The sequence below is a fragment of the Phasianus colchicus genome, chromosome 12 (assembly GCF_987193195.1).
Source record: "Phasianus colchicus chromosome 12, bPhaCol1.hap1.1, whole genome shotgun sequence".
NCBI classification, from domain to species: Eukaryota; Metazoa; Chordata; class Aves; order Galliformes; family Phasianidae; genus Phasianus; species Phasianus colchicus.
Window position 1 is genome coordinate 12957113 of NC_143447.1, and position 21852 is coordinate 12978964.

General features: G+C 44.4%; 2 protein-coding genes across 6 annotated transcripts in view; both read right to left on the minus strand.

Moving 5' to 3' along the window:
- Positions 1-1028: 1028 nt before the first annotated feature.
- FAH (fumarylacetoacetate hydrolase) lies at positions 1029-13530 on the minus strand. The gene is made up of 14 exons (XM_031587712.2): positions 13268-13530; positions 11038-11148; positions 10163-10284; positions 9615-9664; positions 8897-8987; positions 8327-8424; positions 8027-8079; positions 6906-7005; positions 6079-6209; positions 5345-5420; positions 4733-4779; positions 3520-3621; positions 2741-2858; positions 1029-1273 (listed from the first exon to the last, which is right to left on the minus strand). Exons 1-14 carry the CDS (start codon positions 13346-13348, stop codon positions 1194-1196), a joined length of 1260 nt encoding a protein of 419 aa, XP_031443572.1. The 5' UTR covers positions 13349-13530; the 3' UTR covers positions 1029-1193.
- A 2949-nt stretch (positions 13531-16479) lies between these two features.
- ZFAND6 (zinc finger AN1-type containing 6) overlaps positions 16480-21852 on the minus strand; it is a 40159-nt gene continuing 34786 nt past the window's right edge. For all 5 annotated transcript variants that reach the window (XM_031587717.2, XM_031587714.2, XM_031587716.2 and 2 more), the window contains 2 exons: positions 18005-18118; positions 16480-17419 (listed from right to left, as the gene is read on the minus strand). In XM_031587717.2, coding sequence (XP_031443577.1) covers positions 17271-17419; positions 18005-18118 — 263 coding nt within the window. In that variant the 3' untranslated portion in view covers positions 16480-17270. The remainder of the gene's footprint in view (positions 17420-18004; positions 18119-21852) is intronic.

A 21852-nucleotide genomic window follows, 5' to 3' on the forward strand; every position in this document is an offset into this window, starting at 1 on the left:
TAGCAATGATTTATGCACTGTCACATTTGTTCATTAATCTTCATTCCAAATTCACTCTTCCCTCCTGCCTGGCCAAGGGGTCATGCGGCACACTCCCTCAGGGGTGATATTAAATATCAGCATGTCCTGACACCCAGGTTTGGAGGTGGTGCACCCAGACCCTCTCCTACAGGCAGCTCTACAAGTCACGATCATAGCCAGCCCCTCCTGCTGCCCCCAGCCCCAGCATGAGGGGCTCCTGGCTCTGGGAATGCAGCTGCAGTCCTGGGACTGCTGTCCTTGCATGAAACCCACAGCTCCATCAGCCCCTTCACCTGGAGGACCGAGCAGATATTTGGCAACATTATCTTGCACCATACCGGAGTTCATTATCTGCTCTCCTGAGCTCCTTCAGTCAGTGATGTCCTCTAATTGATGTGATTTGGCACTGGGCCACGGCGTTAAATTGATTTGTAGGCCATGGGACAGAGGCAGATGCCCTTTACACTGGAGAGAAGTGCCACGTGCTTTGTTCACTGCCCGCTGCAAGGAGCTGCCAGCACCCAGACCCTTGTTGTTCCCTGACAGGGGACAAAGTGCAAATCATCATGCTGGGGCTGCCACCCTCCCTTTGGTACAGTGTAATTTCTGTTTTCACCCTTTTGGAAAGGCTGCTCCTTTAGCACCTTGTTGTTTTGCTGTCAGTTGCATTGACCATCACGTCCAATTTTGTGTTTTTGTGTGTTGGTTTAGGGGATGCTTCTGGAGCAATCTCCTTCCAAATGGCTCTCAGGTTTTAGCACCCACTTTTAGGGTTTTACCCCCAGAAGATGAACACTGCAAAAAAAGAAGCCAGGATTTAAGCTCTGCTGGTATCACCAACCCAGTGAATATTTCAGTTTACTTGAAGACCTTTTTATAGCTGTGATAAAAATATTAATGTAGAAGAGATAAAAATCTCTCTTTCTATTTAAATCACCCTATTCTCACATCCCAAGAACTTTAAAGCTAGGGTAGAAAAACTTTTCTTATCACACCAGAGAGCCACATTCATCTTGAAGATATTTATTGATAATTAAAAATAGTAAGTTTCCAATCAGTCCTATAAAAATAATAATTCTGAGTTCAGAAGCACAGCGGGGGAGATGTCCTCCTTCTCCTTTCCCTTATATTCCATCTTCTTTTACTCCTCCTCCTGGATGTTCCCACAAACATCACAGACCTGATACAGCTGGGAGGATTTTTCCTGAGCAATGGCCAAACCCCACGCGGTAGCCACTGCCTTGGCAGTAACCTGGGGGCAGAAAACAGGAGACAGGTTGTACTGTGAGGACAGTGGGGTTTTGCCATGAATGCATAGAATTATCCTCATGTGGATACTTGAGATGCATGTGCCCAGGCCTGCACATGTTGACATGTCGTGATGAGGCTATCCTATGGCAAGGATTTTCCATTACTTTTTAGATGCACAAACACAAACATTTTTAAAGCTGGATCCCAACCCATGGGCACGGTGAGGCTTTGTGGTTTGGTCCTTCTTGTCAGACATCAGGAAAAGTCATAGAATCACAAAAGCTGGAGAAAACAGCTGAGATTATCTCACCATCAACTCACCCCTACCATGTCCACTGACCACATCCCTCAGTGCCACATCCCATGGTTCTTGAACACCTCCAGGGACAGTGACCCCCCACCTCCCTGGGCAGCTGTGCCAATATCTCACCACTATTTCAGGGAATAAATATTTCCTAATACCCAACCTGAACCTCCCTTGATGCAGCTTGAGGCCATTCCCTCTCATCTTACTGCTGTTCCTTGGGAGCAGAAGCCGACCCCTTCCTCAGTACGAAAAGAACCTGGGTCTGATCTTCCTTCAGCACTGTCCCTCTTCATCATGGAGCTGTGATCTGCGACAGCTCCTGTTTCAGGTGCTGCTACACTTAAGACTGCGTGTAAAGGGGGTTAAGAGTACAGTAGTCTTGAAATCTGACTGATAAATAAAAACTTTAAGAACTGCAATGGGGGAAAAAAGAAGTTCAAATAAGTCAGGACTATTGGTGAAACACAGCAATATGCAAGTTCAGTGAATGTGATCAAAGAACAAACGAGATGTACAATATTCCTGCAGTCAGACCCATCCTGCAGCACTACCAATCCAGCATGCTGGATTTTGTCAGCTCATCCATTTTAGCACCACCACAAACACTGCTCCAGTAAGCATCCTGCCTACCTTCAGCCTCACATTTTACTTAGATGCCCTTGTGCTCTACTGTGTTGGGTTTTCTCCAGTTAAACATTTCTGTGGTAGAGATACGGCTCGGTAACAGACCTTCAGCTTTAAATGCATTAACTAGACCAGGCAGTTGTAGCCTGCTAGCTTATGCCACAGCCCCGTTGTTGCTTTTGCCCATTGAACTTTCCTGCAAGGCTTAGGGTTGGTAGCTGGATCATTGCTAGAGACCAGGAAAAGTTTAACTGAAGACAGTAAGGGGCGGGAAGGAAATGCTTTGCAGTGCAGAAGGAAAACAAGGTGGCCCATGCTCTTGCAAACACCAGCACTAGGGGAGATGCAGACACATGCATCTCAGTAACAGTTAAAGGCACAGCCCAGCATGAAAGAGCTCTAAAGCACAGCTCTTTCAGAGGAATGAAAAGAGCCGGGGTTGCATGCGTGCACACACAGCACAGCCATGTCCTCAGCTCTCACCAACACCTGGAAACACCTCCTAGGTACAGCATAAAAGCATTTCTCAGCCATTACCTGTTATAATGATTTCATCTCCATCCTGCAGGAATTTACGAGACTGTCCATAGCCAAGAGGAATTTCTTTTGTCCCGTTCCAAGAAAGCTCCAGCATGGAGCCAAAGCTCTCAGGTTCCTGCAGCAAAAGTTATCAACAGGTGAATGTCTCGTTAGTAACGGTCCTACTGCTAAGCTACTTACTGCTGGAAGTAGATTCACAAATAGATTAACACACAGAATGGAGTTTTGCTGTTGATTTGCTTCATTGGTAATATACTGGCTTATTGCTTTGCCTTTGCATTACAATTCCTTGCTTGCTGTAAGCAGTCATGGCTTCATCTGGTATGTTTAAAGCAGTCCTAAATCCTTTACAAGCTGCTTGAGGCAGCTACAGAGAGCATGGAAGCAAATCTAGGGCACTGCTGAAAACCCATGTTTTCATGTAACCACATTGCACAGTTTTATTTATGTTTTGTTCTTCAGAAGCAAAGCTGGCAAAGTTTTGTAAATCATCAACGTCAACCTGCATTACAGTGGGTTAGGGGAAGCAGAAAGCACTGCAGAGGTGCTCAGAATGGAAGGATAGGTATCTCTGTTTGGAAAGCACTTACCCTGAAGCTGTCTGAAAGACAGCATGAAGAGTGATTATATTTGATGTTTCAGCAACTGCCAGTACCTTGCTCAGACATTGCAACCACTGCCCTTACAAGAGTAATAGCTTGTAAAGTTAGGCCTGTAGATGTAATATTTTAAATCTGCTGAGCGGTTACTGGTGCTATCAGCACTTGAACACTCACAGGCCCACTGATGGTTCCTGATGCCAGGAGGTCTCCTGGTCGAAGGTTGCATCCATTGATGGAGTGATGTGCCAGCTGCTGCTTCATGGTCCAGTACATGTGCTGCAGGAAGGAAAAGGAGGAGGCTAAAGCAACGAAGGACAAACCTTTCTCACATGCTTATGCAGAAGGTATTGCATTCTCTGGATGATGCTGGTCAGGAGATCCCTAAAGATGTTTCCTTATTTACTCAGGAACCTTCGGCAGCCTGAAAGTGACGCCCACAGCTGCATTTCTAATAGTTACTGTGACATGGCTGATAGCTTTCTATATGATCATAGAATGAATCATATTGTGTTGGAACTCAAGATGGACTGAAGTGCTGCAGCTGGTTCACCAGCTCACATACTGCACCAAGGCAGTATGTGATCACCAAGGATCATCAAGTTCCAACCACCCTGCTACAGGCAGTGCCACCAACCTCCAGATCTGATACTAGACCAGGATGCCCATGATGACCATGCATGCATATAAACTCAGATTATAACATGTAACTTTGCCCTTTACAATGCCTCTTAAAATTAGATGCCATTTATCCTCTTCTTCCTCTTCAAGGCCAGCACTACTAGCCCAGGATCCAAGATCAGGTCTAATATTCTAACAGGCTTATAGAAAAATCTCCTCATTACTGCTGTGCTGACTGCTGATTTACTGATTAGGGTAATTACTATAGATGAACAGAACCAAACGTGAACTCAAAATGGACTGAAGTGCTGCAGCTGGTTCACCAGCCCACATACTGCACCAGGGCAGACCTGGGCTCACGGCTGTGTCCCCATGGGAAGTACCAGTTGTGACTGCAGGGCTGTCTTCCACTGTGGCACAGCAAGAGCCCCTTTGCCTGAATTCAAAGCTGAGCAGCAGGAAGACCTGCTCTCTTGTTCAGTGCTTGGGAGATCCCATCTCAAAGGAGGGAAGAGCTGCCACTACCATCCGCTCCTCTCCCTCTGTTTGCATATGGTCTGATTTTTGGATGGTCCTGTGAGGTGCCAGGAGCTGGATTCAACAATCCTTACGGGTTCCTTCCAACTCACGTCATTCTATGATTCTATGAACCTTACTCAAACCTGACCTGATCTTTGACTAATGCAAAAATCAGCGTTTGAAGCTGCCTAAGAGCTGAGTTGATGGCACCAGCAAGATTTCAAGTAAATGAAAGAGGCTAAAGTCCTACCTTGAAATTGGACCTGCATATAGTAGTTGGCGTGCTCATTCCTTCTCCTGCAGAAAATAAAACGCAAGAAACAGGGAAACAACTCATTTGTTTTGGATGAATGATGGAGTCTTTTCATTTTATAGATGGATGACTCCTTTTATCATTACAATCTCTAGCAGCAGAGCAACAAATAACATTTTCCATTCCCTAAGAAAGCCAGAAAACAAGTGTATGGATGGCACCAGCGTAACATCAAGCTACCCAATTCTGATCATTTCCTTTACTGTATGAGCAACAATATGGACAACAGTTGGACCTTCTGCTCAGTGAGGCCATTAGCTGGGCTCTGTGCTGGGCTAACATCATGGATTTCTGCTCCCTCCTTGCCCAACTTTTGCCCACCCATTCAGACAGCCCCCACAAGGATCTCCTCATCATAAGTTGATCTGCAATCCTCTGATGGGCTTCATTTCCTCCTGTGAGCATCACTGGTTGGCCAAGAGGGAGCATGAAGAGCTTTGCAAGAAAGGAGGAATGCAGAGCCAGGAGCAAATTGCCTCATGTACGTGGGGGGCTCTGCAGTCCTTAATTGGTGATTTCAGCTTTACAACTGGCTCCACATTGCCATACCTTTAATTGCAACAAAGAGATTGATGTCAAAAGTGTATGGTTCTTCATCCCGAAGGTAGGGCAGTGGTTTGGGATCCTAAAATCATATAAAAGATGTGACAGTTTATACAAGCAAAAAGGAAAAATTCCATGTGCCATCTCAGTGAGTTCTTGTTAATGCAGGCTGTGCTGCACACTCCATTTACTTTACCATTATTACTGTTCAGATTATTGCTTTTCTTGCTCTCACACGCATGCTTTTAAGGATCTTTCTGAGCAGATGTGATATCCCGCAGATTCACATTCCCTCTTTTGCACTTGGGCTCCAAAAGCCCTCTCCATCTTTTTGGCATGGATGTTAATCCAAAACTAATATAGTGCTAGCACACCTCCTCTCTGTGCCTGCTCAGAGAGGGTGGTAAATTCTCTGTAAGAACTTCATTATCTTTTCCCATTTTAACTACAATTCTACATAACACAGATGTTTGAACAAAGTGCTCTGGCACAAACCCCCTCCTGCTTTCTGGATGCTAAGCACTACCAAACACGACCTAGCAGCTCAGTGATCAGTTCATTTTCAAGACATTTTAGAAGAGATGATATTTCTGCCCTGCTCGAGTGGGCAGGATGGCAGGTAGCACATGGTTGTGCCGCATCAGTCAGCATTTGGATTCAAAGGGCTCAAGCTTTCTTTGTGTCTTTGAAGCAGGATCACACAAACTGTTCAAAGTTTCAAGCCTTTTTTTCTTGCTGACCTGGATGGGGTTTGGCAGCAGGAATGGGAGAAGAGCTTCCATGGTGACAACCCAAGGGGAGATGGTTGTGCCAAAGCTCTTGCTCAGAAATGGGCCCAGAGGAACATATTCCCATTTCTGGATGTCACGGGCTAGGAAAGGAAAATTGAAAGTAATGCCATTAAACATGCTTGGAGTTGTACAGCCTTTACACTGGTGGAAGACCTCTGCACAGCTACAGAACCAGCTGTGTGGACTTGGAAACATTCCCACTACCGATTTACAGCCATTGTGCCCAAATTCTGGTTTAGTTCCATCCCTTTCTCAAACTGAAGTTCTCAGACTGGCTACATTAAGTAGTCAGGGATAATTAAAGCAAGCCGAGTCATCCATAACCATATTTTCCTCCTCAATTCAGTTGAACTGTGTCACCCAGACAGGTGCACCAGTTGGAGGGCTCATTTCACCTCAATAACAATGCTTTTGTCTGCTTAAACCTCTGCACAGGCAGAGGGATTTGTGATTGCCAAATTATTTCCCTAATCCTGACATTGAAATCAATCCTCTGTTTAGATCACCATCCTTAGCACTGCTCGATCCCTCCTAGATGGATATTAGCTCCTTCATAAGTAAATCAATCTTCATTAAGCAGCAGTCACTGGTTCTAGTGAATGATCAAAGATGGGTTTAGAAAGAGCCTAAGAAATGCAGGTAGTATTTCATTTTGATCCCTTTCAAACATACCCAGTTGTTTCAGTGCCCATGAATGTGTTTTTAAAAAACATCATTCATCCATCCATCTCTAGGGCACCCCATAATGCTCTGACCCCACCCATGGTGCTGGTTACCACTCCAGTCGTTCATAAGGACCATTCCAAAGATGTGCTCATGGGCTCTGCTGACTGGGATTGGCTCCCCGTGCTTGTTGCCAGGTCCTACAAAGAATGCCTGAAGTTGAAAATCAAAGCGTTGGTTAAGTTTCTGAAGGTAGAAAACTTCACCACACAGAGGGTTACATGTCAGAGCAACTGAGGTTGGCCAAGACATGGTTTTTGCATCCTTTCCTGTACTAATTAGACAAGGAACAACCTACTCCCTCCTTCTTCTCCTCCTTAAGACTTTGAAACTCTTAGGAGACTTGCATTTCCAAGAGACAGTCATTAGCAGGACTATACCAAAACAAAGGAGAAAAATTAGTCCCTCCATTTGCAAATCAAATGCAAAATAAGAGAGTCCATTGGCCATTCATATTTTCTGTGGGCTGTGAAGATAAAAGAGAATTAAAGTCATTGCTTTGCTCAGTGGGAGACTACAGTGAGAGAAGGTGGTGGGGAAATGTCCCTACTGGATGTTTACCATGACTTAGCATCGCTCTTACTCCCATATAAAACAACAAAGGCCATATAAATCACAACAGGGAACCCTAGAAAGCTCTCTCCTTGGGACCATGCTGAGCAAGAAGATGATGCACTGTCCAAGGATATTTAATTACAAAACCCACAGCATGGGTTTTCTCTTTCTAGCCAGGATGAGGTGCTTGGGTTGTACTTGCAACAACTCCTGCTTCCCCTGCTCCTGCACAGCCTTTCTGGGCCTCCAAAACCGCCACATCCAGCTAAGGATCCTGGCTGCAGCTCAATGGGAACTGCTGGTCAGGGAACAGGCTGTGGTGCCTGATAGGAGAACCTGCCATGTGCTTACTTCCAGGTTGCTCAGGTCTGACCAGACAAGTTGTTTCCAGTCTCAAAGCTGTACTAACAAAACAGCAGATGATCTAAAACACCCTGCTGTCTGCAGAAGGGAAGATTTCCACCACAGATTTCCACATTCATTGCCTGCTATATGGAGTTATCAGAGGAAATGGATAAGTGGATCGTGTAATATTCATTTTAGAAGCTGATCCTACCTTTTCTTCCCTCTTTTTAATGTTTATGTATTGAAGTGGCAGGGAAAAAAAAACCCATCTTACCATTTCTAACTCAATATCCAAACGCTTGCAAGCACCGAACACTGGCGGTTTATCTGCAGGCATAAAAAATGAGTATTTTATAAGAAAGAAGCAAACAGACAAATGAAAATACTGTGCAGAAGAAACAAAGCATCCAGTGCTGCCTGGCACGCGAACACAAGGAAGTTTTAGCTCTGGGCTTTCTCTTGCTCTCTGCCCTGACCCAACTGGAACATCACAGACCCTACACTGCAACGTGCAGGGAAAACAATAGTTAAAAAAGGAGTAAGGGACCGCATTTAAAGCCTGTCATGGACTCACCATTGTCAGGTTTCATTTGCCCCACAGGTCTCCGGATGGGCGTCCCAGACACCACAACAGAAGATGCCCGGCCGTGATACCCAACAGGCAGGTGCAGCCTTGGGAAAGAACATCACAGAGTATATACTGGATCAGGGAGCACAGCACCCAGAGCAGCTTCCTGGGCTGCATAGAGCGCAAGGTTTGAGGAGCAGGCTCTGTACAGATGGGCAAAAGCAGTTGCACCATCCTTGCTCTGAGATACAGACACATACAAAATCCTGCAACCACGTAGCTGTGCAAATGCACTCCGGAGCCAATGCTCTGCTTAATTTCTTGGAGCTTAAACCCAGAACACAATTGGTAGAACACAGTTTCTTAGATGAATCTGCCTTTGAACCAGAGGTTCATTGTGGTTGGTGCAGATGCACCAGCACAGGCTGGGGCTCTTTTCTCAAGCTCTTGACAGCAGTTTCTCATTCCTCCAGTGTGAACTGAAATCAGTGTTTTGCTGAAGGGCTACCCTGACCTTTAAAAATGCATGTATATACCTATGGGTGAGCACACAACACAGCCACCCTCATAACCCACCAGTTGGGCATCAGAGCATTCTCCTTCCCCCGGAACATGATCCCAACATTGGTGGCGTGTTGTCGCGACGAGTAGAAGTCGGTGTAATCTCCTGCATGGATAGAAACCCAGAGGATGTGGAACAAAGGTAGAAAAGCCCCTCGTGTGCTGGGACTAAAGCTGATGAAAAGAGTAGGGAGGGGTGCAGGGAAGGATGCAGGGAAGGGTGCAGAGACGCTCGGCAGCGTTTGGAATTGTTGATACAGGGAGGAGCTCCTGCAGGAGCGGGCGGGCAGCTGCTGCCCTCTGCTGGGGGATGTTGTGCTGGAAGCCCAGCTGCAGCCAACCGAACGTTTAATGCTGTGCATAGCTTTGGATGCCGTAACATAAGAAGGACATAAAACCATCAGAGCATCCAAAGGAGGAGAACGAAGATGGTGAAGGGTCTAGAGAGCAAGGTGTGTGAGCCACAAAGATCCTTGGTGTTGCAAGTCTGATGACAAGGATTTCATGGCACTGGACAATACTTAAACCACATCCAGGAATTTTCTGGCTGATATTGAGCTTCCCAGGGCTTTTATTCTTGCACTGCAGACAGCACCTACCATTCTCTGCATACGAGCTACTTCCAGCTTCTACAAAACCCATTCCCCATCACAGCTACACTGAGTCTGAGCAACCTGGAAATAAAGCAGGAGCAAAGGGCAGAGCTGAGCAGCTGGCAACCCACAAGGCTTACCAATGTGTGCTGGCAGGTGCATGGTAGCAGAAGCCTGAGGTACAAATGCCCTGAAATAAAAGACAAAGACTTCAGCTCTCAGAACAGTTTGTGGCTTTCACCCTGAAGTGGTTTACAAGCACATAAGGGGCTGAGCATCTCTCAAAGCAGCTCCATCCTTGTTTTGCTTTGCAAAGCCTTGCAGCAATTCCTTTCTAGTTGAAATAAAAACAAGGATGCTGCTGGGATAGGGGGAGGCATGGGCTGGAGGCCCCACAGCCACCTCCCTCATGGAGGCCATGGCTGGTGTGCGTGGAGCTCCAGGTGTCCCCACGGGCCTGGGAACTCTGATCAGCTGTAGGTGTCCCTGTTGAGTGGAGTTGGACCAGTTGGCCTTTAAGGGTCCCTTCCAATCAAATGGTTCCATGATTGCATTTGCAGGCAGTGAAGCGATTAACCAGAGACACAGCAAGGGGTGTGAAGCTGTCACTGAAGCTGTCATTAGGCACAAACAGCAGTGGGATCCCATTCAGATGGCGGGCAGCTGCCTCAGGCCCAGGCTGGCTCACCGTTTCCGCAGGCCGGCGTTGTCCCGCAGCGTCGGCTCGGCGGCTGACAGCAGTGACTGCAGCAGGGCACGGGCTTCCCTCCAGGCCGTGGGACCCAGCCCCATGAAGGCGTTGAGAGTGGGCTGATGGGCAACAGATAAGAGACTGAGCTTTGCTTCACAAAAACATCCAAGGCCCCAGATGCCCCCGTTGCATCCTCACAGCCACAGGCTCTGCCTCTAAGCATAGCACAGCCAATGATGCTGGCCATGTTCCCCATGGGATGCCCCAAATTTGTGCCCTGGCACAGAGATCGGTTGGATATTAGGAAAAATCTCTTCTCAGAAAGAGCGATGATGCAGTGGCACAGGCTGCCCAGGAAGGTGGTGGAGTCACCATCTCTGGAAGTGTTCAAGAACTGCGGGGATGTGGCACTGAGACATGGTTCATTTAGAGCGGTCACAGGCATGGACTGGTAGCTGGACTAGGTGATCTCGGAGGTCTTCCCAAGCATGGCCCCCAGCATGGGACTTTGGGAAATTTGCATTTCTGTTCCTTCTTTAGATCCAAATCCAGAGTTTCATGAGGAAAGCTGCTAGCACTGCTCTATACTGCACTAACCAATTCAATGGAAAAGGCCTTAAAGTGACCGGAAATACTTTGATTATTCTGGATGTTTCTTTCACTTCTCCTTACCACTCAAAACATGGGTGGCATTACTTCACTGTATTTCTGCTTTGCAACTACACCAGGCTAAAAATGGACCAAGAGCTTCAGTGCTGAATGAAAATCAGCATTTCCAGTTTGCTGTCTACATCTCATCACTCATTGCTAACAACTCTCACGCACATATTTAAGAGCATGCGGAAATTCAAACTATAGACTGAGATAAATACCTGGTCAAAGACATGCTGGTGTTTGGCAAGAGCCGGTCCATTAAACAGATGCTTGATAACACTGAGATCCAAAATTTGGTCTCCAATTGCTACTCCAATCCTGTGCCGAGGCTGCAAAGCAGTGAGAGTGGGGGGAAGAGTTTACATTCGTAGCCAAAAATCCTCCAAAGAGCAAATGGGGGAAGGCAGCAATCACAGGGAGCTGAATCCACGAGGACAGGATCTAACATCACAGCAATTTGTAAACACTGGTGCAGATCCTGACTGCAGGGAAAGCATCCTGCCTGTGTAGGAGAGTGCCATGGCTGTGTTGCCCGGCAGATGACAAACAAAGCCCCCATTCATTTGCTGCAGTCCTGAAGGGCTCACCATGCTGGTGCAGCACAGAACATCTCACTGCAGCTTCACCACCGTGGGATGGAGATTTCAGAAATGCTGCCACGTTCAAAGACAAATTTCAATTACCCATGCCTTTAAGCAAATAGAGACAGACTGGTTACACTCATTAGGAAAACTAACTTAACAAAATGGAAAAAAATCACCGATGAAAATCCATGCTATTAAACCTATTTTTTAACCTTGAATTTCCAAATTAAGATATTTCTTAATCTTTAATTTCTAAGCATGATTCCCAATGCGATAAGGATTTATTCAGCAAACATTCCTGCAGAGCACTCTAAAGGTCACATCAGGTTAATTTGTAACTGGGGTACACGACATCAACCACCATAGCTCGAAATCATGGGGACATGGTGCCATTTTTAAAACATTATTCCCCCAAATAATTTCCATAAACCCTTGCCTGCTTTCTAATAAGATCTTAGCAAAAATGTTTTCTTCGGTGAACAGTCTGAAGGTGGAAAAATAATCCAGACTGGTTAGATAACAACACACACACCTAGGAAAAGATTAAACAAACCATCTTGTTTTGATCTGTGGAAAATATGAGATCAGAAAACACAATCTTTAGGCGTAAATTCTTTTTAAAATCAGTATCGATAAGTGGAGACAGCAGCAACCAGGAGACAGCAATGAAGTTTCAGTGTGCATCCCTCCAGTCCCTCCTTCCCAGATACTTCTCTTTTTTCCAGGTCCTGTTACAGCTGCTCTGAGGCATTGGGTGGCTGCAGGTTTCAGGTCAGCAGCTGCCTAACAGGGCTCAGCACTCAGGAACTGGGAGCTCTCTTCTTTGGAAAAGGTTGAGCCACGTTTCCTGGGGTCCCCAGTACAAGAAAGACACAGAACTCTTCGAGCAGGTCAAGAGAAGGGCCACTAAGATGGTCAGAGGGCTGGAGCACCTCTCCCATGAGGAAAGGTTGAGGGAACTGGGTTTGTTTAGCTTAGAGAAAAGAAGGCTCTGAGGATACCTCATTGTGGCCTTCCAGTACTTGAAGGGAGCTTATAAACAGGAGGGAGAATGGCTGTTTACAAGGGTGAATAGTGATAGGACAAGGGGGAATGGTTTTAAACTGAGATGGGGAGGTTTAGGTTAGATATTAGGTGGAAGTTCTTCACACAGAAGGTGGTGATGCACTGGAACAGGTTGCCCAAGGAGGCTGTGGATGCCCCATCCCTGGAGGCATTCACAGCCAGGTTGGATGTGGCTCTGGGCAGCCTGCTCTGCTGGTTGGCGACCTGCGCATAGCAGAGGGATTGAAACTAAATGAGCATTGTGGTCCATTTCAACCCAAGCCATTCTAATGATTCTATGACAAAACAGAGCTGGCTCAAGCCTTTGGGCACAGCTTTGCTTTGGCACATTTAACACTTTGCTGCAGCACTATGCCCAACAAACCATAATGGGGCAGCAGCAGAGATAGAAGTAACACGTGCATGCTGTGCTCTGCTTAGTACTCTTGCAACCACTCCACCCAGCTGGTGAGAGCAGGCTGCTAAAGGCCAGAACACAGCACATACAAATACAGCTATTGCAGGAGACAATTCATTTAACAATAAAAATAGTCAAAACTACACAAAAAAAACATAGGATGCAGCAAAGTACTCCTCAGAAGTATTAACACTTTCCATTCTTTAGTACAGTTTTGAGGAGGCTGTTACCAGAAGCCCTATATGAAGCAAAAAGACAGTGCAGCAGCTGCTGCTCTGCTGTCAGATCAGCAACTTGTACCACCTGGAAGGCTTTTCCTTATCCCACATCGCTGGGAGTTTCTCCTATTCACAGGTTCCACACAATTACAGCAGCCCAAGGACAACACGTGCTGTTACTCACCTCCTCCCTTGTGGAAAAAACCCCATAGGGGAGATTTTGCAGAGGGAAATCTGAGTCCTTGTCCACGTGGATGAAAGACATGCTGAATGCTCACAAAGACAGCCCCAACCTGCTGGGCCACTGCGTTCCTACCTCAAAAGAGCCCCTTCAGATGTCGTAACGGGGAGCACAGCAGCACCAAATCCCACCTTCCATCTGCAGCCCCAAACCAATTGCAGCCCTGCCTGCATCCCACCCCTCATCCTACTGGCAAGCAGCTGTGGTTAATGAGTGCCAGAGGTTTGCATGAGTCAGCAGCTGATAACTGTTCCTGTTGAGGTATGGGGCCAGCATGCAGACAGGCTCTTCCTGCTCGATAAACCCTTATGTGAAACCAGGGCCATCTTTCAGCAGCTCCATCCTTGCAGGTAGGGAAATCCATGCAGACAGCTCCAGATGGGGCAGTGAGAACAGAATGCTGTCCATTTACCTTCCATGGGGTGATTTACTTGACAGCAAGGCAGGAAAACGATGTCCCCATCTAACCTTAATGGAGCAGTTCTTCTGCCAGCAGCTCAGCAACACTGAGAAAATGCTCAGCTGACACCTCCAGCTGCACTTCAACCTTCTTTTAAGCTTCACAATGCTGTATCCAAGTTACATTTTCGTCAGACAGTTCCAATAGCTTAAAAACAGGTATGTGCAAACAGAATAAGGGCAGGGAAACCTGTGGCATCTTCTGATCCCCAACCCAGCTTTTCCCCCCATGCATGGGACACCCACATTTGGGAAAAACAGAAACCAATGAGGGAATACTTGTGAAACTGAAACCAAATAGCAGAGGTCACACCTTTTCAATAAGTGCAGTTAGACAGCTTGTGAGTGCCAAGGCAAAGAACTTATAAGAACTTATTTCCTGCTCAACTTTTTTTTTTTTTTTTTTTTTTTGGCAGAGAAGACTCATTAGAAGAAATAGAGCAACTGGAGAAGCAAAGCTTCAGTGCAAGATGACACAACACTAGTGATGAGAGCCCATCTGTGACAGCTCTTCACTAGTAGCAAAGACAGCTCACGTGGTGCCATCTGGAATGGATTCTTATTTCAAACAATACAATGCCTCACACCAACTCCTGCAAAATTCCCTGTAAGCAAATTCGGTGCATCTCAGATGCAACTGTTCCAGTGACCACTGAAAATGTTTAACACTGTGAAAAAGTTTCATGCCAGGTTACAGGAATTGTGTGAGTACTCCAAGGAGAAAACATCATGAAAGTGTGCAAATACGCAGCACACATCTTGAAAAACAAGATTTATGCAAGGGTGCTGCAGCATTTTGAATGTGCTGGTATTAATTAAAATGTTCATCTGCTAACCTAATGCTGATGACAGAATATGAAAAGCATCGCTGGTTATCCAGGCTGAGAAGCAGATCAACCACCATGATAACATGAAGCCAAGGCCAAAGCAAACACCAACTTACTATCAGGGAAAGGTTGATTTCCAGTCCAAGTTGGTATATCAGGACCATATTATCTCTCAATTTTCTTTACTCGGAGCAATCCGCACAAGCCAGGCCACAAACAGATTTATTAGGTTATTTTGAGAATGTTATGTGTAGAAACAGAATTACCCAACACTGACCTGCCAGTCAGCACTGCCATCGCACTGCACGTCCAGTTTCCTCTTGGCACAGTCACATTTCCTACCTTATAATCAAGGGCCAGCAGAGTTATTGCTTCATAACAGGCAGCAGTAAGGGATTACAGTAAGGGATTACATGAATTCCAAAGGCAGCTGCTTCTCTGCCCTTTCTTCTTCCAGTCTCTCAGATACCAGAACTTAGAAAACAATTGTTTTTCCCCCATTGCAAAATCTATGGCGTCTCCTCTCTGCTTAGCCCAGAAGCATCACTGCCAGAGGAAATAGAGAAAAGATACTTCTAGAAAAAGGAGGAGACACCAAAAATAGTAAAGAGGAAGTTGTTGAACTGAGCAGGGAAGATTTAGAGCAAAGCAAAGCAGTGGCTAAGTGAAAAGCAAACAGTCATGAAAAAAGAAGCTGCTGCTCTTTCATTCTCTGTGCTACATAAGAGTTTAGCAAGTGCTCTGAGGAAATATAAGATCTTTGACCCACAGTTGTAGACTGCTACTGGGACTTGGAGTTATTTCTCCCCTCCTTTACTACAACACTTTGATTCATCAATTGTGAGTAAGCCACTTTTGCAAGCACAAGATACTTCATTTATGACTGGATCTTGCAAATTACTCTCCATAGCAATCTGATAGAGAAAGCTCCTTCTGCTGTGTAGTGTCTGTGCTAAATGCTTTATCTACTAATTGCCAACCATAGCTTTTAAAGAGCATTCTGAATTTTAAAGGATGCAGCCAGCTTTGATTAAAAATTTAACATCTTAAATAAAGCCCTGCAATCCCATTTATTTCACAAATGCTCAAAGGCAGCCGCAAGTCACCACATGAAATTTCAGCCAGGGATCAGTACCACCTGGAGAGGAATTAGTCCCACTTCAGTGTACTGTTAAGTTCTGTGATAAGCAACACTGCCTGAATTTACCATGCTGCTACACAAACTACTCCAACTTTCTGCCATGTGGATGACCTGGGTGGTAGAACGGTGAGAAACGCTCTGGGTCTGATCAAACACACTGTCTTAATTAAAGATAATTACTGAACATTGTTACAAAACGGTAAAAAGCGTTCCCCCTACCCCCAGAAGAGGATTACTTACAAACCTGCAGATCTGCTGATGCATACGGAGGGTGGCTGTGGCAGCCTTCCATGTTGGAGCCTGTGGATTTCAAACCTGAGAACACAACCCCACTGGAGAAGCTGTCTCAGGACATATTCTGTCATCTAACTTCAAGGAAGTTTGTGCAGTGCTCTGTCACAGTGAATCACAGACCCCAGAGCAGTATTTTCTAGGACCAGAGTCACACATGCTTGGCTCCAGGACCTAATCGCCAATAAAGCTGGAGACATTGCTTTTACTTATCTGTAGGCACGTTCCCAACTTAAGCACATCACAGATAACCCCACTCCTTCACATGTCAGTGATGCTGCACAAAATATAAAATCAGACTATAGCTGGCATTAGGATACATACAGCCTGTGAACAAATGCACTGTAAGTAAAGGAACCATCAATGGAAGATTCCCATTAAAACAAAGCAGGAGAGATCCAGGTTATTGATGCCAGTGACAGCCACAGGGGCTCCAATTTTTTTCTTTTTTAATTTTATTTAATCAAAGTTAAGACATGGATAAACATAAATACAGCACAGGTACTTCAGATCATTCTTCATATTGTGTACAGACAGACTGATGGATGTAATACCAATGGAACCTGCAGTCAGTGAAGTGCATACAGCCTTCCCCCCATACACACAAAAACCAATTTAAAAAAAAAAAAACAAACCACACAGACAATCTCAGCACACACTCTCATTACAAATGATTCATACATAAATAGGTAGAGGGTGCAAACAAGCTAATATGCGAACATGTATAACCTCTCGTTAATGGGAAAAAAACAGAAGCAGCCATAATGATTAAAATACATTCAGTTACTGATAACTAGTTGTGCCATACAAGGCATTATCAAAAAAAAAAAGGAAATTGTGCTGCAGAGAAATGCTATATACAACAAGAAAATAAACTGCAAAGTTAACGCATGCATGTTTTATCCTGGAAAAGCACAGCCCTCCAATATTTTCTCCACGTTTGTTATAAAAGCCCTCTGCACTCAACTAAAATTAAAATGATCTTAAAGGATAATACTTGTAAAGTTTTACTTAAGTCTTCAGCCACAGAAAACTGCAATGAAAATAAATGTTCGGTCATTTTCAAAACAAAAACAAAGAACAAAATCTATTCATCTGATGACATGCATGATTAAAAGGTCTAGGCAAGGTACACTGCTCTACATTCCTGATGACTAAGGAAAAAAAGCTCAAGTCAATTTAATCTGCAGATGGTCAAAGGATTTTGTATTCCAGCAGGAGCAGCAGTTCAGATCTTCTGGATTTTTTCCCCCACAACTACAGGATTCTCTTTTCTGATTTTCTCAGCAGCGTCAGCTTTGTAATTGTAAGAGCAACTGTGTACATCTGAGTAGCGGTGCATACCGCAGTAAACGTTCCCACACCGACACTCAAACCCTGCGGACAGAAACATCAGTTTAGGCACTTCAGTATTCTTAAGCATTCCCGTTTGTTTTAAATCCTGAATGCGTTCACTCACTATCAATAAATCTGCCACCAGTGTCAATCAGCCAAAGAGAAGCTCTGCTGCAGAAAGCATAAGAACCACAAATAATACATTTAAGTAATTAAAGCGAGATTTGACTTGACCAATCCTTCCTATTGCATTATGTATCAGTACAAAGACTTCTGGATTATTTTCTTTGTTTCTGAACCGTTACCCCACACAACCCAAGCTTCTCAGGCCCTTCCACTGCAATGATGGTTAGCAAATGGCAGCCAGCTATTAGCCAACCCCCAGCTAAGCAGACTTCAAAAGAGCAGTAACTTGGAGTTATAAATTTCACTTAAAGAAAGGAAGCTGAAAAACAAAATACATGGAAGACTAAATCTAGTACAAGCCAGCTAGAAACAAAACTTGGGCAAAGGCTCTTTCAATCAACAGCATCAAGAAGTGACCGTGCCCCATTTATGCCATAAAATGTTTTCAGTGCTCCAAAGCCTAAGTTTCTTTTTAGAAAAAGCAAAATGAGAATTTCTTACCAGTAAGTCCAACCTTCTTCCTGCACATGAAACAGCGATTCTTTTTCTGTTTTGGTTTGTCCAGTGACTTGTCTTGTTCTTCAGGTGTAGGCTCTGCATTCTCTGACACTGAAGCTAATATTAAAAAGTTGATGAGAACACTAGAAAAACATTTCTCTCCTCTTCCTCTGTTTAAACGGTACGATAAGCTAAAGCCCATATTGTTAACCCAGGCTGTGGGGTTAGCAATTTTGCTGCAACTTTGGTACGTGAAGAGTCGTGTACTCACAGCACTTTCTCCCTTTAAACCTTCAATTCAATTCAAGGAGAGAATTCACTGAATGCCCTTATAGAATTGACAGTACTAAGTTACCATACATTAAGAGGTTTGATATCCATCCCTTTGTACATCAAAGTAAAAGCAAGTTTAAAAATCAAGTCAGAGCTGCCAGATTTGAGGAGAGAATGAACATCCAGCACCAAGTGTTTCCCATCAGTGTTACTAGTCTGTTTCCTAAAGCAGGAAACACAGAAAGAAGCTTTTAAGCACCATTAGCAGCACTGTATATTACGAGGACATGCTAAGAAAAATACTCTTTTCCAAATGTTGGAACACTTATTTTTGCTGAAGGCTGCCATACTGAGGCCACACAAGGTGCAGTGTTTCAGAACAATCTCTACTACTGTGATGCTGGTGCTCACCAATGTCTACAGCAAGGAAGTCACTCCTTTGCCCGTGAATCTCAGAACTACAGGATGCCCACCACTCTGAAACCCACAAGGAAGGGAAATACCTCTCTCATTTTGAAGAGATTTGTTAAGACTACTATTTGTTCAGACTACTTCAGTGTTCTCTCACATACAGAAGACAGCTTACAGGTTGCATGGAAGAACAAAAAGTACTGGCAGTATTTGCCTTACTCAGGTCAAAACAGAAACTGGTTGGTTTTCCCTCAATATTTGCACAATCCTCACTTTTCAAAACAAAAATAGATACCAGAGCAAACTTGATTTCAAGAAGGGCTCAAGAGGTTTGCAAAGTAAGTATGAAAGCAGTAAGGACTGAAAGATGCACAAGTAGTATCAGAAGTGGGAAGAGTTACTAAAGTGAATTCTAGCAGTGTTACACAGAGCAGACCTTCCTGTGTTTATTAATTCATTAAGAAGTCTTTATGCCATAAATTGGCATTCTGAAGCTAAAAACTCAGGCTTGCATTTCCTCTTGTAGCAAAATCCAGTTACTTCAATATAAGTTTTTACAGAAAGCCTCTGTAACTGTAAGGCAAATTTAAGGAAAGCTGGCACAGTTCCCTGCATAGCAAGGCTTCTAATCTACACATACACTTATTTACTTTGTGCATAAGACTCTCACACTAGAAAAAAAGGGTTTAATAATATTTAAGGGATGCTGCTTACTGTTGAGCTGAGTGGGAAGATTCTACTGCTGCCACAAGTCATTTTCTATCTACGGTAATAACCACACATTTTGCCTCTCAGTTTGCTTCTGTGCAGAAGACAGATTTGACTGAAGATCCTCTCTGATAATCATGAATGCCCCAACTAATAAGTTATCTTTAGACAACAGTCTGTCAGTGCTCTGTCCATAAAATAGACATGACACACAATAGGAAAAAAAGCCAGGTAAAATGCAATGCCACCCAGCTTGGAGCTCACAGGAAATATGCTGAAACCACTCCCAGCTGCTGTATTTTGTCTGGATTCCAGGATGCTGCTGCCTGTGCTGCTGGAACTGGTTCCCTCCCTTCCTCCAGCCCCAGCCCTGCAGAAGCACCAGCAGTACAGGACAAGTTGCCAACTAACCAACAAGGAATAAAGCATAAAGAAACGCTCACCTCTCGGGAGGTGACAAGTTGTGCTGCCCACTAGAAGTTCCTTGCTTTACAGAGCATGTTCCTAGCTGATCAAAACAACCAGAGCCTGGATTTCCTTCTAGAGACAGCAGCTTTTGCTAGTGCTTTGCTTGTGCCAAGTCTGCTTGAACTTCAGCATACTCTGACCATGAAAACAACACCTTGGAGATAAAGCACACATCAGTTCTTGTATCCCTGCAGGCTCAACACAGAACTGCGCACATTTGTTGCAAAGCTGCTGACACCTCATCTGTTCTCTCCTCTCCGCCTGCTCTGGATGTTTTATGTTTGTCACCTCTGCTACCAGGCAGAGCTTCTGAAAGAAAAAGGTCATTCCCACGAGGAGAAGACTAACAGCTATATTTACCTTTTAAGCACATCTGACCAAACTTAGGAAGAAGAACACTCACTCCCCAAGAGAAATGAAATATAAGGTTAAACTAGAAGATCACTACTAATTTTCAACAACAAGCCAGAATGATCAACCTAACACACACTGCACCTACAGAAAGACAACAGTAGGATACTGCTGCATTCCAGTCCTGTTTGCATTTTCTCCTCAAATGAGAGGGATTGTTTCAGCCTCAAATTAGAGATGCAACAAAAATAAAAAGCAACCTTATCATTTGCACTTCATGCTAGGCTCCCATACAATTTAAAAAGGGTTCTCTTCTCCATTGGGTCAGGCTAGCCTTCCCCCACCACAAGGGGAAGCAGTCCTAGATGTTGGCTGATGACAAACATAAGCTATTCCTTATGCATGTGAACTAGAAAGTAAAGATCATAATAAAAAATAAAATCACTGTGCTACTTGAGCAACCTTAGGAGTAAAGCAGAAGTTCTTAAGTTAAAAAAAACTAATCCAGTATGCTACTGAGACACCTTGTATACAACATCATAATATGCAGGCACTAAGTTTGTTTAAATGCTGTCTTATGTAAAAGCACACTTACCTCCAGAATTTAAGTTTAAATCTTTATCATCCTTCCCTCTCTGCCTGGAGAATTCCTCCAGTAGATCAAAATATCCTACGTTATTTCTGCATTTCTATCATAAGCATTCTCCACACCCAAGTGCCTGGTGCCACCACAAAAACATGAAGTAGCCATCAGTTCCACTCCAGTACTGCTTACTGAAACAGCCCTGATAAGGCCCACTGAAGTTGATAAACCTTTGGAACAACAGCATTCCCATTAGGTCCAGGTTACCTCCTTGGAAAATTTCGCAGCAACTATTCTTAATAAAGCTTTTTATTCAGTCAGTGATACCTCACAATGAAAACAACACAAGCAAAGCCAAGCAAGTGCAAAACCAGCTGGCTTAACTGAGAACAAACATGCATGCACTTCCCAGCTGGCTACTCAAGTTGGTTAAGTCTGATTTCCTTTTAAAAAGCCTTTCTGAAATATGAAGCATGAATCCTAACCTGACTGATTTTAAACTCATTAAGCCTAGAGCAGTGAAGCACCTTTTTCACTCGCTTGCAGGCTTGCCAGGAGGCAGCCCAATTAACCCAGTGCCCAACAAGCAAGGAATCCTGACTGGCTAATTGTAACACGGCTGTAATGTTGAGTGAAAGGTACAGCAGTCCACAAGGTAATCTAAAACGAGTTGCAGAGATGCTCAAAATAGAAGAAAGCTGCTAGAAGAGCTGGATTGTACCTACTTAGTGCATTTCATTTTAGGTCACCTTCAATGATACGTTCATAAGAACAATAAATTAAAAGATATGTACCTGTTAGCCACTATCTAGTGTCAGGGCTTTTTGCTCTACTCGGTACCTAAAAGCAGTTGTTGTTCTTTTTTTTTTTTCCAGATAATGAATGCTGAGCAAGTGATCAAATAGGAGAATCCCCCCCTATGTCCCCATCCATAAACAGCACAGGAATTGTAAGCTCTTAGTTTGGGACTCTCACCATACTGAAACTTTTTTAGTGCTACACAGCTAGTCAGTGCTAACACATCCCTATTACATTCTTGTCAGAAGCCTAAACTTCA

What these genes read in the sequence shown, in the direction of transcription:
- FAH (XM_031587712.2), bottom strand. Translation starts at nt 13,348, where the DNA reads ATGTCTTTCATCCACGTGGACAAGGACTCAGATTTCCCTCTGCAAAAT. An exon ending in GCACCTGCCAGCACACATTG is followed by an intron (nt 8,988 to 9,614) that starts GTAAGCCTTGTG and finishes CTATCCATGCAG; the next exon opens with GAGATTACACCGACTTCTAC. An exon ending in CCTTATGAACGACTGGAGTG is followed by an intron (nt 6,210 to 6,905) that starts GTAACCAGCACC and finishes TTCCTTTCCTAG; the next exon opens with CCCGTGACATCCAGAAATGG.